At 27.7% G+C, this 21,826-nt stretch overlaps 1 protein-coding gene across 2 annotated transcripts in view; it reads right to left on the bottom strand.

Annotated features, from left to right (window-relative positions):
- Positions 1-7,402: 7,402 nt before the first annotated feature.
- LOC119683158 (zinc finger protein squeeze) overlaps positions 7,403-21,826 on the bottom strand; it is a 40,952-nt gene continuing 26,528 nt past the window's right edge. For both annotated transcript variants that reach the window (XM_038096772.1, XM_038096771.1), the window contains exons 3-4: positions 9,096-9,736; positions 7,403-8,900 (exon numbers count right to left, since the gene is read on the bottom strand). In XM_038096772.1, the coding sequence (XP_037952700.1) occupies positions 7,647-8,900; positions 9,096-9,584 (1,743 nt within the window). In that variant the 5' untranslated portion in view covers positions 9,585-9,736 and the 3' untranslated portion in view covers positions 7,403-7,646. The remainder of the gene's footprint in view (positions 8,901-9,095; positions 9,737-21,826) is intronic.

The following is a 21,826-nucleotide window of genomic DNA, read 5'->3' as shown; positions in this document are numbered from 1 at the left end:
TATGTGCATAATTAGGGGAATCACACTTGTTTTGTTTATGAGTCTTTTATGATAAGTTTTATGCGTCGAAAGTGACATATGTCTGCTTTTTAATAGTCTTTTATTTATGAAATGAAGTGGCTACTCGTGTTGTCTAACCTAAATTTATTAATATGATATAGTTTCTAAATTACATAGTAGAGAGCCATATAATCAATCACTTAATAAATTCGTTGGAAAATTAATAAAAAAGCAACTTTTATGCAAAATTTGAGGCTTTAAGTGATATAGTTTCCTTTAAGAGTGATCCATGCATCCATCTTAATGAAATTGGATCTTTTTATGGCTTTTTTTCTGTCGATTAATTTATTTTTGACTTCAAACTTGGTTTCTATTTGGATAATTACATCTTCATTCAAGTAAAATGTTCTGCCTTGGAGTATTTGTTTAAGATCTGCAAACAGGTAGTAATTATTGGGTGTTAGTTAAAGAAAACAATGGAGGGGAAGCAATTCCAAGTCAAATTCGAACAAATTTACAATTTTTGTAATCGACTTCTTAATTTTCTTTTTTTTCATTAATGGTTATATATAATTTATTTTTGCAATTTCTTTCTTAAATACTTCAATAACGTTCTATATTTTGTTTTGATTGCTCCTCGTTACTCAAGGTGATCGATTAATAAAGTACCATACGCATCCCAAATAAGTAAAACAAATCCTATCCACTTGATTGCTGATTTGAATCTACTTTTAGAAATGATCGAAGGACATTTTACATACATATGTCATGGTGACTGGTTGGTTTTAGTTACTTGGCTCCGTTTTTATACTAGATATAATTGAACGGTTAAAGTTCACTGTGAGTAATATTTGTTTGTCGAAGCTAGTATTTACACCTCCCTCTAACATTTTATCAGATATCAGCTATCTCTCTGAATATTCATTTTGTTATCATACAAAACGATTTCATGAACATAGCATAACATAGCGGGTCTTACAGATTTTCAGCAATACAGACAGATCCTGGATACATGTGAGTTGCTCTTGTTATGTTAGTTTTGAAAATTGTTTATAATTTTGTAACTTTTTAATCTCTATTAAATCAATTATAGCTTTGTTATAGTATATATATGAATATATATATCTTTGTCTTTTATCTATCAATTTTGTATATTTATTTATATTTGAGTTACCACGACTTTAAATAGTTGAGCATAGTAAATGGGATGTTCCAGTATAAAAACTATAACTAAGTAAGTCAAGGAAGTCTAAAAGATTGTTATAGAAGAATTAAACTTTTTTAGAGATATATATAAACTAAGAAGATTCTATGAAGCTATTGCGTCATAAAACAGTTTGAATATTTCAAATTTGAAATAAAAATTAAAAATATATTACTGATTGCAATCTGTTTCTTGTTTGTCATTCCTATTAACCTTTCTTACTTATTTCCAACCAGCACTAAATATGCTTCACAAATGTAGTTGGCACTCCTTTTTCTTTAATTCTTACATCAAATTATCTATTATGGAATATATAGAGTACACACATATACAAAAATATATAATATTTATATTTGAAAAACGCCACTGCTTTTTGATTGTATGACATATGATTTTAGGTAGAAAAAAATTGAAGTTAAGAAATTTAAGTAGTTTAAATCTCTGGAGTTGCACAAGTACGCAACAATAAAGATAAAATAAGTATAAAATGCATTCATCCTATGGATGTAGAAATAAAGGAGAATAAAATAAGAAAAAAAAGCAGCTTCAAGCAGTTATCTTCCTGCTGCGCGATCCTTATTATAAATAAGAGCAGTAATAGGGGCGTAGATGTTATTGAACTTGATATGTGCGCAGAGATCCTTACGTTAGGGTAGCTGCACAGATTGGAACTACCTGCAAACGAGTTTGTTTGCTTTGAACTGTACTGTAATATATAAGGCATATCAGTAAAAAAACATCTCGGAATGAAAACAACACTTGTTAGAGAAACAGGATGCGACTGATAAAACGTCCAAGTACTACAAATACAAAGAAAATAAAAGAGCAATCATTTTAATTTTTTTTAAAAAATTTTATTTAAATTTTAATGTTTGTTTTTTGTATTTTATTATTTGTTTTTATTTTGTTTCATATATAAATCTTTGTCACAATCGCTTGATTTTGTCATATTTTACATATTTAAATGTGTGTATAAGTTTCGCTTAAATTAAATTAATTATAATAATAAAAATATAGATAAAAGCAAAATAGAGGAAAGGCTTTTTACAGAAATAAAAGCAATAAATATATTAATTTGTTAAATGTAAAATATTCAAAATGTCTGTTATAAATTATATATGTGTCAAAATGTGCGCATATACATTACATTCACATAAATGAAGTTAATCAAAAGATTATATGCTTTCAATTAAAAATTACAAAAATCTATTAAAAAACTTTTATTCATGTTCATGTTGAAGTTATGTTTAGAAATTCAATATACAGATAAGTAGCCGTAGTTCTTTAAATAATTTAGTATAGGATATTGTTAAACTCAAAATAAAGCAATTAAAACTTAAATGTAGAAAAAATCTTCAAGTACTTACACTACCATCTACAAATGAGTAAATGTAGCGACAATGATTAAATCATTCTATTTTATACTGTATAAACTAAATAATATTATAATATAGTATACACCAGTTTTTCTTAATTCATATTACTACAAAGAAAAATTTTTATCAATAAAGCGACTAAAATATCTGTTGCTTTTTACCATTATAAACTAAAGTTTACATAACATAACTTAATGTTATATATTTTATATATATTATACATTTCTATTAGATAAAAAAAATTGTTTTAAGAGAACTTATATATTAAAAAATACTGTGCTTAGTTGAAAGGTTTTAAAATTTATTTAAATTAGAATTTTTAATTTTTAAATAAAACTATTTTCTTTACTTTATTAATTTCAATTTTGAAACGCTACAAAACAGCAGAAAATCAATTTGTATTGTACACTTGAAGATGCCTTCAGCAATCTAGTATGTATATATACGTAAAGTCTGTAATTTATATTGCACTAAAATCAGAAACTATAGAAAAACCTGGATATTTTGTAATATAGATAGTATCCAAAGGATAACACTATCTAATAATATTATATAGTATCCAAAGGATAACACGGTCCTCACAGTAACACTAACATAATTTGGTAGTTTCGAACAGTAACAAGAGCTATTGTGCTGCTTACTGTTATGTTATATACGTATTCTCATCGGGCTATGAAAAAGTAATTAGCAATATACATTAAGTTTATAGAAGGTAATGAAATATTGTTTATGATTATTTGATTAGGCGGAATTATTTAATTCTTAATTATTTAATGTAAATATTTGTTAAGTGATTTTCGCAATATTAACAATATATAAGTTCGGACACAATAGTTCATCAATACACGCAGTTTCACAAACATCAATAGTTTTTACAAACCATATATTTTAAATTTGTTTTGAATCCAGGATAATAATGTGACATGCTTATAACATGATCTAGAATAGTGCGAAATATTTATATATTCTACATAGAATGCAAATAGAAAAACATACACATGGTCAATTAAATTATATTTCACCACGTGAGGTGAAGAAACACAACAGTGATCCTGTCGAAAATACCAAACTCAACATAGTGCAAAAAAAAACATTAGCATCAAAGTTGCTGCTGACCTGCAAATGAGGTTTCTTATTCAAAATTCTGTTAAATGAAAAAACCAAAAATATAGTTGCTGAACTTTGTTTTTTTTTTATCTTTTCAATTTCAAAACTTGGATTTATACGAACTGTGTAATGAATATAACCGATAAAGAATTATATATATACTAAAATATATTTTAATTTAAATTCGGTGGTTTCTATAAAAAAGCTTTGTACTAGTTTACTTGATATAGTTGTACATATATATCTAAGTATGATGAGTAATGAATAAATTCATTACCTCTACAATTGACTTTTTCGAAATAATAAAATGATTTTAATTATGACGAAAAAACTTATTTGTACCACAGAAATCGGGACCGAATTAAAAAAAATTATATTTTTTTCCGGAGCAAAAACCCAAAATTGATAATTTTGGATAATAACTCCGGATAATAACTACGATATAACAAATGAAATATATTTTGTGGTATCACAGTTAAAACTGACCTAAATTCAAATATAGTTTTATGCATTCTAAATTTTCTTCTTTTCCTCTTCAGTTTTTATTATTTTGTTATTTCTAATATTAATATAAGACTACTTTTATTAACTGAGGTTTTCTGATTTTTATATGATTTGTTCCAGTAATTTGGTTTAGCCTACTATCGTATCAATATATTTATAAAATATTCAAAATTTTACGATATTTTAATATCCGAAACTGAACATTATAAAGTTCTATGTAAATTTCCTTCATCGGCAAAAATAATTTTGGTGTTGTTGATATAGAAGAGGGTTCAGTAAACACTATTCATTCGAAACCCCTATTCTGTATATAAGTTTAAATTTCTATTGAGTTATTGTTATACAAAATTAACAATTAATCCTCTATTCGAGTAAATCATATATCGAAAAATAGATATTATAGTAAAAGCAATTTAGAAAATGTTTTGAAAATTTAAAGCTGTAGTCTATTTGGCTATTGCGTATTGCTAATACAACTATATTGGAGATGTTACCAGTTATAGATTAAGTTGAACGATCTTCCTATCTTAAAAGTGTGTTAAATTTTTAAGTTCGTTTCTCTTAGTGCGATTTAAAAACAAAGTTTACATACATAAAAATAAAACAAAAAAAATATATATATACTAAAAATAAAGATGTTTAAATAATAAAGTAAATACAGCATAATAATTTTGTAGTTAATTATTTAAAAACAATCTTTTTAACTTAATATTATATAAATATAAATGGAAGATAATTCGATGGAGTACTTAACTAAAGCAGGTCTTATGTACATTATTAGGATAAAATCTTTTTATAAAAACTTGATTTTGTTGTCATAATTATAAATTAAAACATTGTAAAAATAAAATAATAGAAGATTTTTTTTCTGATTATTACATATGTATATCTCTTATTTTTTTTAGTTTTTTTCTTCTTAATATATACTTAACTATAACTTATATTACATACCTTTAAAATAATAATAATTTCCTTTTTTATTATAAATATAAGTATATATATAAATTCCCATCATTATGATATTTCTTAATTTTTATTTTTGTGTATTAGCGACAATGATTGCTATTAACCTAACCTTTTTATGGAGTTTAAAATTTTGTTGCTTTTTAACAGGTTTTATTTTTTATTTTTGTACGAATTTTTCTTTGAAATATCGTAATAATATATTTCCTAGAAATTATTGCTATTTTAATCTCTTCATTATAGCTCTTTTGCAAATTTCGCTTGTGTTCATCATTAGTTCATCATTATAATTATTCCCCTTGAACATTTTTTAAATTTGCAGTAACTACATCTATTTTAATAACATACCAATTAAACAATAAAATTTTAATTAAAGATTGAATTGTGTAATTAATAATAATTAAAAATTAAATAAGTGTAAATTGTTAAGTGTACATAAAGTAAAGCTTTTACGAAATGTTTGAACCATTAAATCCAACAACATGACCTATAAAAACGAAGTGAAGGTGTGATTATATTCATCGAATGGAAATTAAGTCTGGAAGTAAATCGACTAATTGAAGTCTGAGTGTGATAATTTTTTTTTAGTGCTGAACCCTTCTATATATAGCCTGTAATTATTTTCTTTTCTCATTTTATTAAAGATAGACAATATCAGTTTCAAGCAATAAAATCAAGTAAAAGAATCTAAAATAAGTAAATTATTATGACAATGTTTTAAAAACATAATATTCTTATAATTTGTTCATTATTCAGAAAATTATATTTCTAAATGTATTGAAATAATAATAAAAATATTATATGAATAATAATACTTGTGATCCGAAGGACTGAATTTAAGTATTTGAAAAAAATCGATGTATGAAAAATCATTCAATTTAAAATAATGTTAGTTTTATCGATTACTTAATAAAATAAAGATAATTAGGAAAGATATAGTGTTAGAGTTATAAGATACATGTACGCATCTTTAGAGTCATTTTAAACAGAGAGTCATGGGCACGTCAAAATTGCAATTGTTGTTTTTTTCAATATAAATTAAACAATTGAAAATGTGTGAGAGAGAGAGAGAGCGAGAGAGTCTTTGTGTGCGAAGTCATGTTGATCAAAACAATGTGGCTTAGGGCCATGTTATATAGAGTGTCACCGGCACGACAAAATTGGCTCTTTTGGGCTATCATGAAAATGTAGAGTGTCACATCAGTATTATCAATTTTGTATTTTTACTATTATTTTTATACTTTCTCATTGTGCCTTAATTACAAAGGAAATGTAGATACTACTAAAAATAATCAGCGAAAACTCAGAGGCTGTAAAAATATTAATTCATTAATATATTTTCTTATAATAAAATAGGTTGTTAGCCTCAGTTTTAATGCCGAAATTTGAAATTTTATAATTTGCATTGAAAACAACAACAATTTTGCTCATAATGTGCCTGTGACACTGTACATAACATGGCCGTTAGTAAAAAAAATTTCAGAATTTGCATCTATTAGAAGTAAATATGTGTATTTTTTGTATGGGTATCGACATAAAAACTAATATTTTTTCAAATCATATACAAAAAAACATATCAAAATAGAGTCTCTGCTTAAAATGCCTTTTGGCCATGACCAAATAGAGTGCAAAATTGCCGTTACCATTTGTCATATGACTACCTGCTTAACATGGCCCTAACTAGTAAACTACAACAAAAAAATATATATTATTTTTATTGATTCTATTATCTCAAGAAACTGTGTTTTATTTATAAATTGGTATAATTTTTTTTATGTAATGGTTTGCATGGACAAAAAGTAATGCTGTAGATTGAAAGTACTTTGATTTCCTTTTAACTTATATTAAATATTATTTTCTTTCACAATACCTTTTTCTTTGTATTTTCTTTAGTAATAGGTCTAAGCGTTCGACAAAAGTATATGTACGTTAACATTTCGAAAAAGCTTTAAGTGAAATTTTTGTCAAAAATAGTAAATTAAATTTTTTTTCATTATATCTTATTATTTGTTTTTATATGTCGTTATAAGTTATTAGCATCGCTTAATTTAAAACCTATTCAAAAACTAAATGCAGTACTCTGTACAGCATCAGTATTAAGTATCCAGATACAAATTTTATCTTATTACTCTTAGGCGAAATATTGTTATTACTTCTATTTCATATTGTTATATGATACTATTCTCAATTAATTATTAAAAATTTATTTATATATCTTAAATATATATTAACTATAAATCTTACCAACTATACTATATTTAACCTGAGATGCCCTAAAATTTTCGTATATACTTGTATATGTAAATATATGTATATTTCTTCTTTACACTAACTTTAAGCCTAAATCCCTAAAATTTTGAACCTTACAAATGCGTTTAAATAAAATATTATTTTACCACCTCTTAAATTTGAACTTACGTATGTATGAAAATCAAATTCTACATCTATTATCATGTGTTGCTATGCTTCTTCGTTCTCTGCTTTTTTCGATACTATTGTCCTTTATCTTTACCAGCACCGCCAGCCGCCACGCTCAAGCCGAGCAAGTGATCGCCAGCCAATAATCCAGCTGCTGCTGCCGCCCCCGGTTGATGTACATAGTTACGTATTTGATGCAATGATATCAGTTGCGTTGGAAAAGGAGATGCTGCTGCATTTTGTTGATAAAGGTACGGTGCCGCTGCTGGAGGACGTTGTTGTGCTGCCAAAGCGTTCAAATGTGGTGATCCCGTGTTAATGGGTGTGAAGGCTGAGGTGGTTTTGATGTCATAATTTGGGTTACCAGGAGAATTATTTACAACAACAAGATTATTTGGCGATTGTTGTTGCTGTTGTTGCAAATGATGTTGCGGTGTTTGACGCATTACTAAATCTTCACCCTCATCTGGGCTCTGTGAGTGATTGGGCGTGCTCCCACTACCACTGTCGCCACCACTTGCACCATTTACTAAACGCTGATGATGTTGTAGCAGCTCCTGCTGTTGTTGTTGCTGTAGCGAGGCGAAATTATAATTTTGTGCCTGTTGTTGTTGTGCTTGTTGTTGCTGCTGTATAGCTTCTGCTAAGGTAGCTGCATTGACTGCTCCACCTTCCGCTCCTACTTTCGCCCAATATGCTGCATTCGCATCATTGGCAGCTGCTGCCGCATTCATTACCACTTGTCGCTGTAAATTGAGACCAATACCCCCAGCTGGCACATGGTGTTGCACGCTATTATTTGAATGGCGTTGTTGTTGCTTCTCCGCTTTTTCGGCATGTTTCTGTAGATGTTTTTGCAGATATGTTTCCTGTGTATATGATTTGCCACACAAATTACAAATGTGCGTCTTGAGATGTTTCGAATCTTTGTGCTTCGGTATGTGTTCCAGTAATGTCATTTCGTCGCTAAAGCATTTGTAACAAGAATTACATTTGAAGGGTTTGTCGGTTTGGTGACAACGTGAATGTGATTGCAGATTTGAGAGTTGGGAAAAAGCTTTAGGACAACCTGTATGACGACATTTGTATGGTTTGTCGCCGGTATGCGTACGTATGTGCTGTTGCAGGTGTGACAATTGTGTGAATTTCCGTTGGCAGATCTCACAGCGATATGGTTTTATGCCTAAATGTATGCGTGTGTGCTGGGAGAGGTAAGAAGAATTCGCAAATGTTTTCGAACATTGCGTACATTTATAGGGTTTAGCTTCCCGACCTTCCGGTGAGGTGGAATTTTGATTTCGTGCTTGTTTAACAGAATTCGGATCATACTAAAATAAAAAGTGCAGAAGAGAAGAATAACTGTTGTTAGGAAATAGTCTTTAAAGCGCTAAAGAAATGATATATAAAATTCAATTCAAATAATATTCAAAAATATTTAAAATATGTACTATGTTTGTTAAGCCTTAAAAAGTATGAAGAAGCATTTCTACTATTTTTTTCTGATTGCTTGTACAAGTACTTACCTTTTGTTCCGGCTGCTCTGTCATAGTAGGCGTAGGCGGTGAATTTGGCGGACTATAGGATTGCTTTAATTGATGTTGCTGTAAATGCTGCTGTTGCTGCTGTTGTTGCTGTTGTTCATGTGCTTGTTGCTGCTGCTGTTGTTGTTGTTGCTGTTGTTCATGAGCTTGTTGCTGCTGCTGCTGTTGTTGTTGTTGTTGCTGTTGCTGCTGTTGATTTAATTGCTCAACAAGATGTTGCTGTTGTTGATGATGTTGCTGTTGTAAATTTACACCTACTAAACCATTTTTAATGGAGTAATCGAGTCGTTCAACATTTTGTCGAAACTCATTTATATTGAATGGCTTATAATCGTGTACAAGTTGCGCTGTACGCAAATCAGCTGTGGTCAAATGACTCAGCGATGAGAGCACACCACGTTCATTCATCGAACGTAATTGGTCTATAGAACGATGCAAGTAATCTGTCGTTGGCGCTGGTATTTCGGCCATCAGTGGTATGTGCTGATGGTGACTGTAATCGAGTCCACCAGCGAAATTATTACGAAATGCAACAGTACGTGCCTCCAGCGTAAGTTTATGTTAACACCAGACTTGTAGGTATGTGAATAATTCTATGCGCGTTTTTTGCGTAGCGACGAAAACTGCAAAACATTTAAAAAACAATTTTAAAAATCGAAAAATTATAATAGAATTTGCATATAAAACATAATAAAAATATGTATAGTGACACATAAACAAATTAATATATAATATATAATATAGATTAGCTGTTGGCTTACTGTGAACTAAAAAATTTCTATAAATTTTATTAAAAATAATTTCTATAAAATAAATTTTTCAAAGTTACAAAAAAAAAATGGCTGAATTGCGAAAAATGGCATTTCTGTGGAATAAAAAATATATGGACTATCGCAGAGTTTTTTTTTTTTGTTGTGTTGTATTTGTATGATCGTTGCCTAAATATATTTATAGAGTTCATTTGGTTCGTTTCCGGTAAAGTATATGTCTTACGCAACATTTCAAAATGAACAAAGTATTTCGAAATTTGATATTAATAAACTGTTCTTTTCTTACTTGGTAGTTAATGCTTGATCCCATCGTTTTATAAATCAGACTTGCATATGTAAACGATTTTGTCTCATCTTTTTACTGGATCAATGCTATATTACTATATCATATGCTAATAACAGAAAAAAAAAACAATTATATGGATTTAATCTAATTTAGATGATTATTAATGTCATCACAAAGCTGCTCTGCTAATATAGCTCTTTGCTACAGCAACTATATATAATAATAATAAAAGTGGTTCAAACCATCATAAGATACGTAAAGCCTCACCACATAATATAGTTGTCACACTTAGCCTGTAAAACAGATTTTTGCTAAAATGCTAATCGGACAGAGAAGAGTGTGCATATATAAAATATAGTTTAGCAAGCACTACTTTACACTAGACTATGCATTAGAATGAAAAAGTTTATAATCGAAAATGTATACTAGACTATGTGGTTTAAGTTGAAATGTTCGTAAGTTAGATATTGCACATAACTACATGCACTATCTCGTCATAATCACAAAAAGAAAAATTTTTGATTGGACGATAAAAAGAAGAATTTATATATTAACTTGCAAGAGTTGTCACTATAGTCTACAAATTAAAATACTAGTTGCATAATATCAATAAACTAAACAAAAAATTATTATAGAAAAAAACCTATTAATTTTTTTTGTTTTATTCTAAATGGGTACGTCTATATTCTCTTAAAAATGTTTATTTATTATATAAGGGGTGCGACTATTTTTTATCTTTTAAACAATTTAACTATTATTATTAACTCATACTTATTAATCAAATATTTAGTTTAAAATAACATAATTTATTTTGCTAATTAACTTCTCTAGATACGATATATAGGGTATAAATCCCTAATAACCCGGGAGTTATTTGACAAATAATAAAGATAATAAAAAGTAATAAAAAATAAAAAAATAATATGTAATATTTTAATATTGGACAAAATTTTTGGAGATAGGAGTTATCATTTCAATTTAAAAAAAAAATTAAATTCATACAAATACAATTTTATTTATCTTCCTTGCTTAATGAAACGAGAGTTAGTGTCTAAACCCTAAGTAGTGTCAGTCATACACTGTAATAAGTGTTTCGTCCAATTATCTCTTAACAAGCTTAAGTTTCAAGCTTAAAATAAAATATTAGGAGAGCAGTCAAAATGTGATCCTAAAGAAAGGGTTTCAAAAGCAATATCTATCACATCCAGTTGTAAACATCGCCATTTAAGTGTGTCATTACTTGAAAAGAAACTTTTCAGTTTTTCGAGATTACTTACTTTTCAGTTTTTTCAACTTAATTAAAAACAATAATATTAAAAAAAAAATGGTTTGAGATAATTACATCAAGAGGTTAAACTAAAAAAAAATTTGGCACAGAGGCAATTGAGTGTAGAAGTATGATAAACATATAAGATCAATTTAAATTCACAGTCGTAAAAAAGATATTTTGTCTGCTTAATTAAAATCAGAATTTTTTTTATCGAAGAGTTTCAGATTACAGATTTGCTCAAAATATACTTAATACTGGTGAATTTTGAATTTCGTTGAATTTTTAACTAAATAATATAAATTAATAGAGAAAGATTAAAGTACAAACTTGGCATTTTGTACGGTGGAAATTTTTCAATAAATCGATTGAGCAATATTTTTTAACTGATGATGATATTAATGTTAATAGCATGTGTGAAAGATACAGAAACATCCTTACATATCCTTGGAAAATTTCCTGCTTTTATACAATATAGGAGAGAATTTACCACGAAGAATTGATTCTCATATCAGAGTGGTCAGACAACGATCTGAAAAAGACGAAAACTTTTCTTGATACAGTTGAAGTGACAAAAATCAGTAATACCGATGTGACAAGATACTTTTATCAATAGACACAATGTCACGAACAGCTAATGTTCCAGCCTAACAAATATTAATAAAAGTTCAAGTAGATACTAGTGCTGTTCATATTCGAATTTACGAAGTATTCGAAGAAATTCGAATATTCGAATAGTAAACGAAGTCTTCGAAGTTGAAAAAAACTTCGAAGTTTTTGTGAATTTTTATTCTCGAAGTCTTCGAAGTTTAAATGTAGTGAAAAACTTCGAAGACTTCGAAGACTTCGTAAGCAAAAAGTGAAGTGAGAACGCACAATGCAAACAAACGTGCATCACACAAATTATTTGAGGGATGAAAGCGTTTGCTTTGTTTGTACGGTTTTATGTTTTTTGTTGTTATTCTATGCAGAAAATTAAAAACATGTTTTTTTGTTTTATTTTATTACATAAAATTTATTTTATTATTAAATATGTATTATAATATATATTATTATTAAATATGTTATTATTAAATATTATTTATATTAAATAAAAAATTTACATTTTAAATAACTTATATTTATTATTTATATTTAAAAAATCATATTTGAGAAAATTTTTAATATAATATAAAATATATACGTAATAATATGAAAATATTGATATTGATGGATTTTATTAGTAATGGAATTTTATAAAAATTTTCATTTTCCTTTAAAAAGAAAATCACAAATTAAAACCTTGAAAATTAGTTATGGAAAAATGAGTTTTGCTCATTAATGCCTAATTATTTGACCTGTATGAGCTGTGATGATCACGCAGGTAAGCGCAAATTTATTTTTGCATTATAAAATTTTGAATGTTTTGTTGTAGTTACAGTTTTTTTACTGTTTATGGAAAATTTTTAAATCCCTTATTCTAGGAAAAGAAATACATAATATTATAAGGAAGTATCTAAATAAAATGTAAATTAGTGTATAAGCAAAATTGTATAAAAGAAATTCCATCAAATTTTCATGTATTTTATATTATATTAAAAATTTTCATAAATATATAATTTTTTAAATATAAATAATAAATATAAGTTATTTAAAATGTGAATTTTTTATTTAATATAAAAAATATTTAATAATAACATATTTAAAAATAATATATATTATAATACATATTTAATAATAAAATAATAAAATAAATTTTATGTAATAAAATAAAACAAAAAAACATGTTTTTAATTTTCTGCATAGAATAACAACAAAAAACATAAAACCGTACAAACAAAGCAAACGCTTTCATCCCTCAAATAATTTGTGTGATGCACGTTTGTTTGCATTGTGCGCTCTCACTTCACCTTTTGCTTACGAAGTCTTCGAAGTTTTTCACTACATTTAAACTTCGAAGACTTCGAGAACAAAAATTCACAAAAACTTCGAAGTTTTTTCCAACTTCGAAGACTTCGTTGAAATGCGAATATTCGAATATTCGAAGAACTTCGAATTTTTAAAAACTTCGAATAATGTGAACAGCACTAGTAGATACCATAGATATATAAAATAAAATGTTTACAGGTCACAAGTAAACTGATATTTGACATTCTTATTATAAATTAGTTTAAATTGATATCCCCAAAGATATCAGCAATGTTAAAGCAAAGAATATATATAGCAAATTAAAACTCGCTAATATGTTTTTAATATTGTGAACGCTTATGTAGTAAAAGCTACGATTTTTGTGTGTTTTTTTTACTTAGGAGTGCAAAATAATATGTAAATTTTACCATGAGTTGTAAGAACATTCCAAAGCATAAATTGAATTTACAGTAAATATAGCAAGTAATGGATTTTAACACATTTATAAAACTAGATAGATAAAAGCCCAGAAACCTGAGCTTGTAGGATTTTCAACATAAAAGAAAACATTCCATCAATTAAAACAGAAAACGTCTCTATAGTTTATTGTAGTGATACATTTCAAAATAATGGCTTTCACAGAGCAGGGACAGATAACAATAGACCACTTAACGTCTACCGTTTATGTAGAGGTCTTGCTTACCCACTGATTATACTAATATATAGTATATATGGGTTAAATGTTGATGTAAAAATTTCTTTTAAAACATAGCTAAAGATAAAAGGATAGTTTGTTATGAACTTTTTTGCACGCATAGGTATATGTATTATTTAAAAGTTTTAGCCTTTTCGATATATGTATATTTTAACACTACTGTTTTTTTTTTTATAGAGAGCATATTTTCTTTTTATAGATTTCGGTATTAAAATGGTAAATGATGTGTAATAAGTTTCTTCACAGATAATATTTGCAATAGAAAAAAGCACTGATGTGTATAAAAATATTTGTATACAAATTTTTGGTTAAAACGCTCTTTGGGCAAATTGGTCTGATATTTTTTATAAAATCAACTTTGACTCTCATTATTTCTAAATCCCGTAAAATAAAATAAAAGAATAAAAATCAGATAAAACAGTGTAAAATGGTTTCGATTTGTTGTGTATTGTAAATGAGTAACGAATAAATTGGTTTTGTATATGTTGCTCTTCATGACTGATCCCTTTTTTTTTGGGTGAAAAGTTTTCTTTGACACCCCGCGGTTTAATCTTTTTTTTAAAAAAAATTATTTGACTGAAGTAATATCCTGAATTTATGCCATTCTATCAAAATAACATAAACTTTATATTTTAAATGAAACATTTTTAAGGTCAAATTTTTTAAAAACATCATAACTATAAATAAATAAATTATTAAATATAAAATTTGGCGCAAATAAGTGTATTTATCTGTTTTTCTATATAACATAATACAAAATGCAAGAAATGAATTTGTTAATAAAACTTTACAGCAAAGTAACAAAACTCCAGAAAAATGTGCGAACATAAAAGTTAAATACGGCTTTGGGTCAGTTGGTTAAGGTACGCTAGCTTCAAATTTGGCAGGACACGAGTTCGATTCCTGGTACATGCAATCTCAATTGTAAATAGTTTACGAATAATTAAATATAAGAATTATTTTCAAGATCACTGATGATGGGTCGGCCAAAAATTTAATTAATTAAAATAATATAAAATGAATTTTTGTTGTTGTAGTTCACTATTTTTCGAAAAATTTCTTTATAATACAAAATCATTATTGTTGTTATACTGTTTATTTCATTACTTTTTCATATGGATTTGAATTGTTGCTTCTTATACACGTTAAAAAAAACTGAACTCAACTTAATTCATATATATGCAATAGAATCAAACTATGTCGACAGACAAGGATTTAGCTTTTCAATAGATTTCTGGCTTATCCGGCTTGGTAGAAAATGAAACTGAGGACGAATTTGCATAAACCCGTTCTAATGCGGTAACTTTTTCTTGGCTTTCCTGATTTCCAACTTCTTCTTTGCCGTCTAATATGCTTAAGTATGTTCAAAGCCTGAGGATCGGCTGCTTACACCACAATAGATCGCTTTTTCTAGCTATTGGTGGCTTAAGCCCAGCCATGAAATTTGATATTTTTAAATTGATCATTTTGGTCAGTTGAAAGATTGCAGGTTTTATTGTGATATGTCTGTCGCAAGGACTGCAGACAATTATTTGATCTGATCACTGTGGTGTCAAACAAGTGCACTTTGTTTGGAGGATGACGATACTGTGGAAAAGATTTAATGTTCTTGGCCACTTACTTAAAATTTTTTATTAAATATCTCGAGTTCGATATATATATTTTAGTTAATTAAATATCAGCTTTTATTCTCTTTCAATCTCTTTTAATCTCTATTTATCCCGCTTCCTTTAACGAAGCCAAAAACTTTTGTAAAAAAATCAGAATGAGATTGTACTTTACAATGGAACTTCACTTTTAGAAATCATTCTTAAAAGGTAGCTTTATTCGGTTAAGGTCTTAAATGGGGCTTTTACAGAAAAAAGATTACACACATTTTAACCTTTTGAATAAAAGGCTTCTGCTTCTTAAATTTAATTTTTTGTCGAAATGCTCAAATTTATTACACACACGTTCTAAGCTGTTGTGTAACAGCGTTTGCTTTGGTTGTACAACAGGTTGGACCTTGTATACTTTTCATTTATTGTGCTCTTAGTAAAAAAAAAAAAAAGTAGTGCAAGGCGCAAGAAGTAACAATTAAACAGTGGCTGAAATTATAGGTGACCAACTGGCCTTAAATATATATTTTTTTTTAATTACATAAAAAATTGAAATTCATATGGAATCTTGCATGGTTGAAAGGCACATTATTTTTTTTTAGAAATATTATTTTAATTATACTATAATTAATTATTATTAAATTTTGAAAAATTTAAAATCTTTAGAAAATGCATTTACTTTCAATAAAAAAAAAGAAGAAGAAGAAATTTTTACATGAAACAAGCAATTTTACACGAATTGTTTGTTAAGTGATAATTTCTTTTATTTTCTTTTCATTGAGCAACATTTAAACAATTGCTCAATTTTGTAACATATTTATGAATTATAAGGCAGAATTTTAGAATTAATTTAAATTAAATTAAATTGAATACCAAATTATATCAAAAGTAGAAGTAGAAAAAATAAAATGAATTTTACACTTTGCATTAAAAAAACAGCAAAGCACGCACAAAACTCAAAAGTAAGCAGGCGCCAAAAAGTAAAAAAATCTAAAACATGTGCAGAAACCGAACAACAAAAACAAAAACAACAATAACATAAACATACATAAAATTAATTTATTTATAATACAAAAAAAACAACAACAACAAAGTAATAAAAAGAACGCAAAGCTTACAAAACCCAAAACGTAACCAAATAAAATGTCCACTCAACACGAATTCATCAAAACAAAAAGCAAAAAAATTGAAATGAAAAACACATGCAAATTTAATTCATCTTTCGCACAAGATTTTCTCACTTTTTTGACTTTTCAATGCTGCTGCTGTTGCTGCTGCAATGTACAAACACAAAACAAATACAGAAATACAAAAAAAAAAAAAATAAAGTGGGAAAAATATATTACAGAATGAAAAAAAAAGAACGTACAAAAAAAAATCAATAAAAAGGCACAACCACAATCTGTGATATAAAACTGAGCGAATTAAATATGTTGCAAAAAAAAAAATGGTAGAAAAAAAAAGTTTTGTGCCAAAGAGAGCATATACAGGGGTTAACAAACTTTTGAATTGTAAGTTCTTACACAAAAATATTTTGACAGAACGCGGATTATTTCTAGATAAAGTTAAGGATCAAAGTTAAAAATTATATAGAAAAAATTAAAAAAATTATGCAAATATGTTCCAGTTCTAAAATTCTATATAAAATATACCAATAATAATAAACCTTGATTTACTGGAAAAGACTACGGAATGCTATACAGCTGATACTTCACATTTTCCTAACATTTCTAACAAATAAAAATGCTTCTACAGGTTTCTACAGATACCTATATTTTTTTTTATTTATTATATCCTTTTTTGTTTTGCAAAACATTGATTCGCCCAGTAGTAAAATATGATTAAGTTAAACGCAGTTATGGAGATTAACTGAAACTGAAGTAAGTAAGATAGCAGTGTTTGAAAGGAAAATAATCAAACGGATAAGATACAACTACAACATAAGATAAGATACAACTATACAACGATCTAGAACGGCTAGCTGAAAGTGATACAATCAACAAATTTATGAAAAAGCAGCGATTAAGATGGGTTGGAGATGTGATAAGAATTTCGGATGTGAGAGCACCCCTTAAGATTTATGAGAACTTCGATAGGAACCAGCAGAAGAGGTCAACGATAGAAAGATAGTGTGCAGCAGGATTTAGAAGAAACAAACATAAGAAATTGGAAAACAAAAGCAAAAAACAGAAGAGAATGGAAGGATGTTGTCCTACATGGAGTGTATAGTCACGGATGATGATGATATCATTATTTTTTGTGGTGCTGTTAGCATTTGATGATCGACGTTGAATAGTGGTTACTTTTGTTGAACTGTTAAAACAATGCGACATTAAACTAAATGGAAATGGAATAAATGGAATTATAAAATAAACGGATGAAATGGTATTGATACAAAAATTATTTGGAATAAGAACTATGTCAGACAACAATAATGGTTCAAAAAACGTCGTTAAGATGCTTCTTTCTGAACTATAAGTGTAATTAAGACACGAATTAATAAAAATTATTAATTTACAGCAGTGGTTCTCAATTTTTTTTACTAAGGAACACTATGATATTTTTGTTTTTAATAGGGATCATAAAGTTTAAGAATAATAAACTGTATGATTATTTCAAAATGCTTTATGCATCTCTGGTGGTATAATGTATAATGAATTGTATAAGTGCATAGGTTCATTTTATAGTCTCAAAAATGGGTATATAATTTGTTGAGGTCTCAGTGGACAAACTACAAGCTATGCATCCATACCTGTTAAATTTGATTCAAGAACCATTTTTAACCAACTCGCAGACCATCGGTTAGGGGAACCATTGATTTACAGAATCTCAAAATGTAGTTCATACATATTGGAAATTCGTATATGATACAGTAACAAATGATAATAAAACCCAGGATCTATGGGATATGTAAGCAAGTATTTTTCGTTTTTAATGCGTTTGTTTGTTTAAATGTAAGCTGAGTCATATAAAGTATTTATGAATATAAACATTTAAATTACGTTACATTTCATTTGTAAATAACGTTTAAATTATCTTACGTTACTCATTGAAGTCCACTTTTTAAGTCTTAAATAATTTTAATATTGTATAAAATCAGATATTTTATTTGAAACATAAATGTTGTTATATGAGATCAGTTATAAAAAATATGGCACACAAAAATCGTTTGAAGTTGAGATCCCTCAATAAATGAAAAGTAAAAACACTGTTTATGTCATCATAAAAATTCAATTTTTAAATTTCTTTATTAAAGTAAAATGGAGAGATATTGTGTGACAGCCTTAAGGCCCTCATTAATGTCATTAATCTCATTAATGTCAAAATTCTGTGACATAAATCAGTAATGTTTTGCCTAACGCCAATTAATTGGAACTGAAATCAGTATTCAAATTGTATTCAACTGCATTCATACAGATTCATACAGGAATTCCTCAAGGTAAGTTGAGGAAAGTCATCTTCTGGCGGATTCTGGGCCATAACACAGTTAATGACAAGTCCACCGCCAATTAATGAGACTTGAAGCATTCTGTACTCATGTATTGTGAAAAAAACTATATACTGAGAGTGTCTCAATTAAAAATTATTAATTGAAAGAATTATTATCTCTTTCAAGACAGGACACTATAAGTTAAGTTGCCATCTGAAGAAAATCGGCAATAAAGGTAGTTAGCAACCTCAAACTTATTGTAATTTACATTAGACTTATTGCCTGATACAAAAAAATATAATTGACAATAAAGCCGTATAATATGCTTATGTTTGTTAACAGCCTTAGACTAGATTAACACATCTGGTTAAAGCCTTTCCGATCTTATAATAATAAGAATATTTTCAAATGCTGACTCTGACTAATAGTGAACGATACTTCTTATCACAGTCACATAAAGACTGTTCAGATTTATTTTGTAACAAAAACAGGATATTGTAAAAGTATGTTTTGAAATAGATTTGAAAATCAGCGACTTCTCGACTGTTTTCTGTTTTCATAAATTACACACTATCGGCGACAGAAAATTGGTAATGAGCGTAGTATTTTTATTCCTCAAGAAAGGTTACGTTTCTATAATTTCTTTATGTTTTACTACATTTTCTTCAAATAGAAGATACTTTTCTGGAAAACTATTTCTATTTCAAACATAATAAATTAAATATCATAGCTATAAGTAAGAACTACAGAAATATCGAATCTAAACCAACGTTGTTTTGGTTCGGATTTGTTGGGAAACGCTGGCACATCTCAATGAATAAAAACTGAAATCAATTGATGCTTGTTGATTTATTGCAAATTTTTTATGAATATTTTTTTATTTGAATGTTGTAAAAAAAATTTATTTTAATACCTTTAAATAACTCAAATTATTCAAATATAAAATTTTAATATATTTTTAAAAGGCCCACAATTTAATATCAAAATTTGTTATGCATTGTTGTATAAAAACAGGAATTAAATCATATAACAAATAATTAATATTAAATATAAAAAACATTAATTTTTATAGAAATATTTAATTTCAAATAATTTGCAATTTGGCGATAAGAACGCAGATAAGTTTTGTGCGGTGATGTTTTTAGAAATTGTGCAATTTGAAACGATTTATTTAAAAAAAAAATGTAATAAATAAATAAATATAGCTTATCTTACAATAAGTGGGGAGGTATATTTAGTTTGGTAAGTAGTTAATAATATTAAGGTTTACTATAGTTTTATGAGCAATACAAAACTCCAACAATTTAAACAACGTAATTATTGTTTATTGCAACAATAATTTCATAATTTCAATTTGTACATAATTTCAGTTATAAACAAATATGAGAATTTGTTACTGTGTAGACTCAGGCTTGTCAAACTCAAAACTGCTTTCCGCAGGATTAACTGCATTGCTAAACCATTGCTGTAATAAACTGATCTACCCTCTTTTGGCCCCTTTTAACACAAAGTTCTGCGTGATTGTCTTAAGTGTAAACGCAAGCTTAATGGCACGCAATTTACAAATATCCCTTACTTACTTCCTTACGACCTTACTTTTATTTGACTAAATGATCCTTCTGAGTTTCTTCATACCACTAACACTTGCTGCGTTTCAGTAAACAATGAACTAGATAATTTTTCTTGAAACGGTACGGATCACAAATACAGTTAAACTTCCATAACTTGAATTTTCTATAACTTGAACTTAATAGATTGCAAACAGGGTTTAACTCGAACTCATATGTCGAACCTTTTTGCCAACGCGTCATATTTGTCTACTGTGTATTTGTTTATTAAATGTTGCTTTACTCTTTTGGTTACAATTTTATGTTTTTATTAGTTGCTAATTTTATCAATGCACCGCATTATATGAATTAATCGGACTGCCATAAACCTTTTCCATCAATTTGTTTTCATTTTTATTTTGAAAATATATTTCACATTAATCGAGAATTCACCCAGCTTAATGTCTAGTTTACCGCATTCTTACTGTTTCGCATGTTAATTGTCCAGATCATTGTTTGCTGGAACGTAACTACCATTCCTCTTAATTTAGCTTTAACTAATGGTGTATAAGTGATTTCAATACTTTTCACTTTAGTTCTATGAGGTGCAACTTATTCCTTTCATCACCTACCTTTATAATCGTGATTTTCGTGACCCTGACCATAGGGTTTATATCGAATAACCTCCTAGTGAATATCAAAATTAACCCACACCTTTCAACAGTTACTAAACTAAAACTTTGTTTAACCTTCTCCTTTATCGATGTCATTGTGCTTCGGCTTAGATAAATTCTCATTAAGCTTATTAACTTTAAGCCTATAATTTTGCCCTTGATTACTGGAATCAAGCACTTAAATTAAATAGTTGGAATCTAAGAATATCTTAGAATTGTATTTAGTGGGTTAAAGTGTCACACGGTGTGTATATATTTTTCACCCACCACCACAAAGAAAACAAAAAAAAAGAATTGCAGTATCTGCATGTAATTGAAGAAGTGCTTAATATAAAAATATCAATAAAAATTTGGTGATTCATCCAGAATCGGATGGTCACGCGAAGCTGTGAAAATAAGTAGCCATAAAATGAGTATTTAAGTTTTGTGAAGAAACTACAAATTTTGTAAGTTAAGTGGTTGTGTATACGGATATGTTCTGGATAATAAAAGATACGATTTATACTATATATTATGAAGGAAAATTTACTTTACTTTAA

This window comes from Teleopsis dalmanni, chromosome 2, assembly GCF_002237135.1.
Source record: "Teleopsis dalmanni isolate 2A chromosome 2, ASM223713v2, whole genome shotgun sequence".
Lineage (NCBI taxonomy): Eukaryota > Metazoa > Arthropoda > Insecta > Diptera > Diopsidae > Teleopsis > Teleopsis dalmanni.
This window is presented reverse-complemented; position numbering and strand designations above follow the sequence as displayed.